Source organism: Habropoda laboriosa, unplaced genomic scaffold, assembly GCF_001263275.1.
Source record: "Habropoda laboriosa isolate 0110345459 unplaced genomic scaffold, ASM126327v1 scaffold181, whole genome shotgun sequence".
Taxonomy (NCBI): Eukaryota; Metazoa; Arthropoda; class Insecta; order Hymenoptera; family Apidae; genus Habropoda; species Habropoda laboriosa.
The window spans coordinates 63,316-71,170 of record NW_017100301.1 but is presented as its reverse complement, the minus strand read 5'-3'; the positions used below and the strand labels follow the sequence as shown (position 1 = coordinate 71,170).

Genomic DNA, 7,855 nt, shown 5'->3' with positions numbered 1-7,855 from the left:
ATACTGGCATAACTGGCTCTTTACAAGCTAATTACATTGAGTAAATCCCAACAATCATTTTAGCAATAAATACTTCAAAGGGAAACAAGATAAAGAAAATTGATAAACTGCTAACAGAAATTTTGAAAATAATGCACCGTTTCATGAAAATAATGATGACCATAATTATTACGTTACAAGTGTAAGTTATTCCAAAGATTCATCATTATACATATGAGATATAGTTGAATATATTACTGGTTTTGTAGTCCAAAAAATAAAAAACACTGTGCAGTGTGAAATATGTTTAAGAGCAATAGTCAGATAACTTGTTTGGTAGTTTTGCTGTACATACATATTGGTAAAATTGCTAAAGCAGGGATACAACTTTTAGAATAAAACAAATATATTACATAAGTTAATTGTAAAAATTATGAACAATGTTCGTCCATCAGTGAGTATCACGAACATATGTACAATAACAATGTAAGATCTAATCACATTATACGTTTAATCAAAATCATAAATTTCATTATTGTAACGCATGATTGTGTTATAAAGGAAATAATTTATTAACAAATCATAAGAGAATAAGAAGTAAACTTACAAAAACTATTTTTTTTTGCAATCAACAATTATGAATAAATAATTGTTCTCCAGACATTTATGTATTGTTCTTACTATTTTTTTAAATTAAAATGACTTATAAGGAAATAATTATAGATTGAATATTATCAACATTTCAATTGAAATTTAATTTGTTAGAAATTATGATTTCTAAAATACGTTATAATGGGCACTATTTAAAATTATACGAATAAAGCAAAAATTAACAATTAATGCAATAAAATATATATTTCATACTTAACAATGATTAAGTTGCATTTCCGTAAATATTTATACATTGCTTTGAAAATAAAAATTTCTATCATTACTTTGCCCTCATGTGACATCACGTAGATAATTTTATCTATATGTCAAGGCAGTTGTGAAGCCGTGTCTCTGTAAGCATACAGTGTTCCCACGACAACGCGGGGGTTGAGGACTCCGCCTAACGCGTAGATGGAAATCCGCGTTATTGCCTCCCCCCCCCGCCCCAAGCTTTCACAAAAAACTGAAGAATATTAATATATTGTGCATATATATATAAATATATATGTGCATATATTTACACATATGCACGCACATATTATGTAATTGCTTAAATGTAGCTCTTTCTAGCTCGCAACGACACATTAGTCGTTTCATTTTTTTCCCAAATTCGGTTATTCATTACGTATTTGAATTCGGTGCAACTGTTTCTTATATGCAGCGACAATTTGTGAAGAATTAGTTCACGCGAACGAATTCGTATTTGCTCTTTCTCATCTCTATTATTCGCTATGATAAAGAAAATTGTAAATGTATGATGAATGTATAAATTGATTTTCGAAATGAACGTTGAAATTTTTTAAGAAAAAAAACAGCGTATAAGTGAAACCGCGTTGTTCGAAGGAGCACTGGATATAGCCTAAAGATGCACCGATATAACTGCCATCAACCTATTACCATCAATGATCATAGATACATCGGTAGTAGCACATCGATATTGTAGAGGGTGAGAGTCAATGAATTCCATTTAAATTTTCATTTTAGAGTTCAGTTTATTCAATAAATTTTTTTTCTGAATATTTTAAATAATAGCAGAGATACGTTGATTTGAATATGTCAGTGGCTAAACTTTATTTTAAAGGACTAAAAACTATTGACTAAACAGTCGCCACGTTTTAAATATGAACTCATGGATTATCTTCAATTGTTTTTACATTGGCTTGAATGTCTATACCGTTTAAATCGAAATAAGCTGCCAAATTGATAAATCTGAAGTTACCGATATATGTCACAGAAGCATAAAAAAAACATCGATTGTTTCAATGTCAATATTTCCACAGCGATGTTTTCAAAATATCGATACTTCGTTGCCATCTTTACACATAAGCCACATAATAATATATGTATATCGTGCAAGGCTTTTTGAGTTATAATTACTTTTTTCTGCAGAGAAATCCCTAGTCTTCCCTATACCTTTCAACAGTCTGTTTTCACGTCGTCGGATGTTTCTCCTTAATTTTCCACCAGCAGTACTTACATGTTACATTAAATTTCAAAGATGGCCGCAATAAAGTTTGGACCTCACTTAAAAGAATTACGAATTCTGTTGTGTCAAACATCAAAGTCTAGTCAGGGCGTTCGGTAATAAAAACATTAAATATGCAAAAATTAGCATTTTTTATGCTTATACAGTTACATAATTAACTCAACTTTAATTTTATTGTACCATAACCTGTCCATATTTTCAGAGACTTTATTCAACAACAATATGTATCTCTTAAAGCAAATAACCCGCAGTTTCCAGTTTTAATTAGAGAATGTTCTTCAATAGAACCTTCTTTATATGCACGATATGGTGAGTTGTACAACATAATATATTAATTTAGGTATGAAGATAATATATTGACTAAAATGAGTATATAATTCAATATCATGAACTTAATACAATGTTTTGTTGATATATAATGTATACTATTTATTCTAAATTGTTTTTTAAAAGTGGTATTATGTTCTAGAATTTGGTATAGAACATTGTGTTCCTCTACAAAATTTAAAATCTGACGAAATACTTCAACGAATTCAAGAAGTTGTAGCTAGAACACCAAAATAATATTTGTTATTAGTACATGTATTCTAATTTATTTAGATATTAAATAAAGCAGTGATGTAAATATAATTAATCTTTATTGTTACTGCAGCTTCTAAGTAGTCAAATACCTTCTAATGATTTTATTGGCTGTTAATGTAATAAGTGTGTGTTAAAATTGTCATTTTGTAATGAGTGTTACAATTTACGCAAATAATTATTATTTGACAATAAAATATAAGATATATTGAGTGCTTACAATAATCATTTTGAACAAAAATGTTACAATATTTTGCTTGAAAATCAACAGCTGAATAAATATTATTTATGGAAAAGCTAACTTTCATCTATTTTGTTGCATCATTGTCAGTGAAATGAATTTAACTTCAGAATTATTGTTTTATTTAGAGAAATTTGTTAACAAGAGTTGTAATTTATCAGTTATAGGATCTTGCACGATATTTAACTACAACAAGTTAACAAGAATTGTAATCCATCAGTTATAGGATCTTGGACGATATTTAACGATTCATTGTAACATTAATTTTTTATCAAAACGCATGCAGAGTTGACATACTGCAATGTAAACTTCAAGGAATGTGATGGTTTTTTGAAATGTTTATAAATAAAATTTGGCCCAGAAATCTGCAAGAAAAATGTATTTATAATTTTTGGATCAGCAACAGAATTATACAGAAAGTTATATTCCTTTAAGCAAAATAAATAAAACTTCATTTCTGTATGATTAATAACCCTAAAAATAAAGATTTATTTATTATTTAAATGAATATGATTTTTCTTCTTTTACTCAGGAGAGTTTGAGTTTCGTAACTAATTATTTTTTAATACAAAAGGCTATTTTTACTATTCGAAAATTACAAATATGTATTATTATATTAATACTTTCGTTAAGATGTGTTAAGACTTGTCCGATTTTTCCAGTGTTTGAAATTTTTGTCAATGGCTGACTCATTACCCATAATATTACAGACAATTCGTCTGAAACGAAATATGTACATACAGGCACAGACGATATACAGGATAGACTGCACCTAATGTATTTTTGTGTTCAATGTTCTGAAATACCGATTGTGTAAAAAATCAGAGTTTTGTTATGAGCATTTATATCTACGATATAAAGCGGTGAGTTTAGGAATTACATATGTACAATACAACCATCAAAGATGGTAAAATCGACAGATGTAAAAAATCTTATTTTATTAAATTTACATATAAAGATACTTAGATACATATATTGGATTGCGTGGGTAGAATTGTTCACGATCCTCTGACAGCAGTAGAACACGCGCAAGTGATGAATCATCTACTAATAAACAATTACGTTACCTTCTTATTTGTAATTTCATAATTACGTTTAATTCCAATTCCAACCAATACTAATGCTGTAATTTTATTCTGTGCTGAATCGGTAACGTTGGTAGCGACACGAAAATGATAAGGGTCTTCTCGGCCCCAACATCCCGAACAAAAAATCCTATAAGATGTTAGGTCTATCCTGTACCACACACGACGTGCAGAGGATCACCGCTGCTGCGCGTTTAGGTAGTTCTAGGGATTCGAATACTTTTTGTGTACGCAATTATTTTTGCCAGTTATGGAATTTTCCTGAATATTTTCATCAAATATGCCAATATCTGAGTTCTTTGTATTTCAGATTTATTCTAGGCTGTTGCGTATTTTGCGGTAGTCATAGGAAAAGGGATAGTGGGTTAGTGCCCGTGGAGCCGTGGAGCGCTGAAGCGCTCTGCTCGCTGTGGTGCGGGAATATTCAAATAAAGCTTGGAAGATTTTTCGTTGCAACTAGTACTTCTATATTTCATAACTGTTCAAGACCTTTTAAGATTAACGAAGCTTCAAGATTCAAGATGCAGAATTGAAATGAAATGACTTTTGAAATTTTTGGACGCGAGGTCTCTCTTCTTGTTCTTCTCTCAGAATCTGGATCCTCCTCTGGTCCTCTTTCCAGATCCTGGTGGTCCAATCGAGAGACAGTTTCCATCCCATAGATCGGCTTCGGATTCTTCTCCCACACGTACTCCACCCCCGATCCTTCGTTAGTGGATGATGGTTACAGCGCTTCGTTTGTGTAGTGGAACGCAACGCCGATGTAACCGCCAACATGATGTGCACGTGCGAGGGAAAGTGTGCACGTAGCGATTCGTGCGAGAACTAGCCCTTGACAATATTTATGGCCCTCTTAGAGTTCTAGCTAGTTGACACGGCTGGATATCGTTGAGATATAAAACAGAACGAAGAGCGTAAATTTCTGAGTCCCGATACAAACATCCTGTCGAGAAAATCTACGTGGCTTAAACTTAAACTCTCAATTGGTACGGTTCTTGAATAAAATCTTTCGACTACAATAACAAAGCATTTCCGTTCTCGAGTTCTAACTTTCTAGTCTATCTAGTCTATCTTTTGAGACATACATTATTGACAATTCAAATTGCGCTCCAGCTGTGCGCGTCGATCTCTCTAGATTAAGACCACCCTAAAGCTATATTCACGAGCATGCATGATTAAAGCTACGAGCATGCATGAATTAAAGCTACTTACGTTCACGCGATAACGTAACAAGGCATTTATAGAAATATATAGAAATTGTTTGTGTTATAATATTTTTTTAATTACCTAACCGAATTACACAAAATTTGTTCTAAAATTATTCGTTGTATGAATACTTTTACTCTCACGGTATCTCCGATTTCATATGAAGCGATTATCTAATTTTCATTTTTGAGAAATCTGCACTTCAACAGTGCATGACAATACGATGATTTCTGAAAATACATTTGTACACAATTTCATATCTGGCCACCCCACTTTTTATAACAAAACTGTAAAGCACACGTAGAATTGGGAAGACAGGAACAGTCAGTGCACGCAAACAAAAGAATTCAGACGCTAAGAGTTTAATTGTACTTTAATCACAATGTTATTATCCGTAAATCTAACCATTACGTGAATTCCAATTCATTATCGTTACTGAACCCATCCTAACCATTTTCTTGTGCTCTGACACAACAAAGCATAATACTGGTGAATTAAAAAAAAATTTAATTTTTGAATTTCCATACATAACTTCCTAAGTTAAAAATTGCTTTTAATACATTTTTTTACAAATCAATAATTAAAATTGATTATACATGTATTGATGTATAATTACAAATCCATTTCAATTTCAATTTGTAATTTTGATATGTAAGAATTCTCACATATTAGCACAATAAAGTTTACAGTATTTGCCGCTGCCACAAACAATATTTGCATTTTTTAATTATAGAAAAGTCAAAGTTATCTATGTTTTAGATACAATTACAATAGTACATTTAGCAATAATATTGTTATTAATTAAAAATTATTAATTATAAAGTACAAATTTATTTTATACATTCTTAGATTCTATAAACGGCTATTTAACAATATTCTTATGTATAGGTTATGTTTATGTATCCTTAAAGAAAGGTGCACGTGTAATTATAGTTGAATTAATTTAAACCTATTTTACTGAAACAATGACCTTGAAAAGAAAGAAGAAAAGCTTGGCTGATAAAATAAATTCGTTAGTTACTACAACACCAATAACTTTTAATTCTGATATTGAGGATGAAGACATAAAAGCAAAAGTGATTGATCATTATGATGAAAGTGACGATACAGATGGCAATTTTCAAATTTCGGAAATTCGTAAACGAACTGTGGATCACTTGGATCAGATAGATAAAAGGTACATATGGAATTTTATTGTAGTTTTAATAATTAATATATTTTATCATTTTTTATTATGTAATTTTTACCATAGGTATAAAGGTAAAAAAATTTCAAGAAAAGACGTATATAATAATAATGATGATTCTAATTTGCAAAATACATTGGAAAGTGAAGATAAAAGACTGGGTAGCATGGAAAAACAAAGTGAGAATGACATGATTGACAGTGATGATGCGAATAATGATGAGAGTGGTTATATCAATGATGAAAATGATAATTATGATAGTGAAATAAATTTCACACAATTTTCTGAAAGTAAAATTGATAAATCTGATATTGAAGATGAAAATGGTAATACTTTTGATGCAAAGCAAGGAAAATATTTTCAGACAATGTCACAAACAAATGCAAAAGATGAAATTGAAAAAGGCAATTCTGTTAGAAGTCAATTAAAACTTTGGGAAAGTTTATTAGAAATAAGAATAAAATTGCAAAAATGTTTAACTACAAGTAATCAAATGCCTCAGTATGATATCTACAAAGATTTAAAAATGGATCCACAATATATGAAGGCAGTTGATGAAACAAAAAACAAATTAAAATTATTATTAAACAATATATTGCAATTGCAATATTTCTTGCTGAAACAATATTCCGAAACAAAAAAATTATGTAATACAGATTGTAAAAAGAGAAAAGCTGAAATAGTAACAAATTTAGAAGATTCAATGAATGAAAAAATTCCTTCCGATACAGAAGATGAAGATGAACATGACAATACACTTTCAAATGAAGATACAAAAAATTTTAATGAGAACATTTTTAAGAAAAAATTAAAACTTGACAATTATGAAAAAATATTAAATAATAGTCATAAATCTTATGTAGATTACAGAAATTCTGTTATACAAAAATGGAATGAAAAAACAAGAGTAGCTAGTGGTAAATTAAATAAAGGTACGAGTGAAACAACATTAAAACAAATTGAATTTGCTTTAAACGAGAAAGAAAAATTACGTAAAAGAAGTCGATTGAAATGTTCGGAATATAAAATTGTTGGTAAGATAGAAGCAACAGATAACATTGAGGGTAGAAGAATACAAGAATATGATAATGAGGTTTATGATGATGATGACTTTTATCATCAACTTTTAAGAGATTTAATTGAATACAAATCATCTGATATTACTGACCCTATACCACTTAGTAAACAATGGATTCAATTACAAAATATGAGAAGTAAAATAAAAAGAAAGATAGATACAAAAGCTACCAAAGGTAGAAAGATACGATATAATATACACAATAAGTTAGTAAACTTTATGGCTCCTATTATAACAAATGATGCATGGACTGATCATGCAAAGAATGATTTGTACAGTTCTTTATTTGGCAAAATTAAACCAACAAATGGAAAATAACAATTCAATTATAAAATGTTAATTTTGTATAATCCAGTAAACAATA

General features: G+C 29.7%; 2 protein-coding genes across 2 annotated transcripts; both read left to right on the top strand.

Moving 5' to 3' along the window:
* Window positions 1–1,487: 1,487 nt before the first annotated feature.
* On the top strand, window positions 1,488–2,680 carry LOC108573961 (NADH dehydrogenase [ubiquinone] 1 alpha subcomplex subunit 2). The gene is made up of 4 exons (XM_017936453.1): window positions 1,488–1,576; window positions 2,020–2,211; window positions 2,319–2,425; window positions 2,586–2,680. Exons 2-4 carry the CDS (start codon window positions 2,129–2,131, stop codon window positions 2,678–2,680), a joined length of 285 nt encoding a protein of 94 aa, XP_017791942.1. The 5' UTR covers window positions 1,488–1,576; window positions 2,020–2,128.
* A 3,512-nt stretch (window positions 2,681–6,192) lies between these two features.
* On the top strand, window positions 6,193–7,809 carry LOC108573960 (protein AATF). Its single transcript, XM_017936452.1, has 2 exons — window positions 6,193–6,404; window positions 6,480–7,809. The coding sequence occupies exons 1-2, from the start codon at window positions 6,193–6,195 to the stop codon at window positions 7,807–7,809; spliced, it is 1,542 nt and encodes a 513-aa protein (XP_017791941.1).
* The last annotated feature ends 46 nt before the right edge of the window (window positions 7,810–7,855 follow it).

Coding starts and splice junctions, on each gene's coding strand:
- LOC108573960 (XM_017936452.1), top strand. CDS start 6,193: ATGACCTTGAAAAGAAAGAAGAAAAGCTTGGCTGATAAAATAAATTCG. Junction 6,405..6,479: donor TTGGATCAGATAGATAAAAG/GTACATATGGAA, acceptor TTTTTACCATAG/GTATAAAGGTAAAAAAATTT.
- LOC108573961 (XM_017936453.1), top strand. CDS start 2,129: ATGGCCGCAATAAAGTTTGGACCTCACTTAAAAGAATTACGAATTCTG. Junction 2,212..2,318: donor AAGTCTAGTCAGGGCGTTCG/GTAATAAAAACA, acceptor CCATATTTTCAG/AGACTTTATTCAACAACAAT. Junction 2,426..2,585: donor TTCTTTATATGCACGATATG/GTGAGTTGTACA, acceptor ATTATGTTCTAG/AATTTGGTATAGAACATTGT.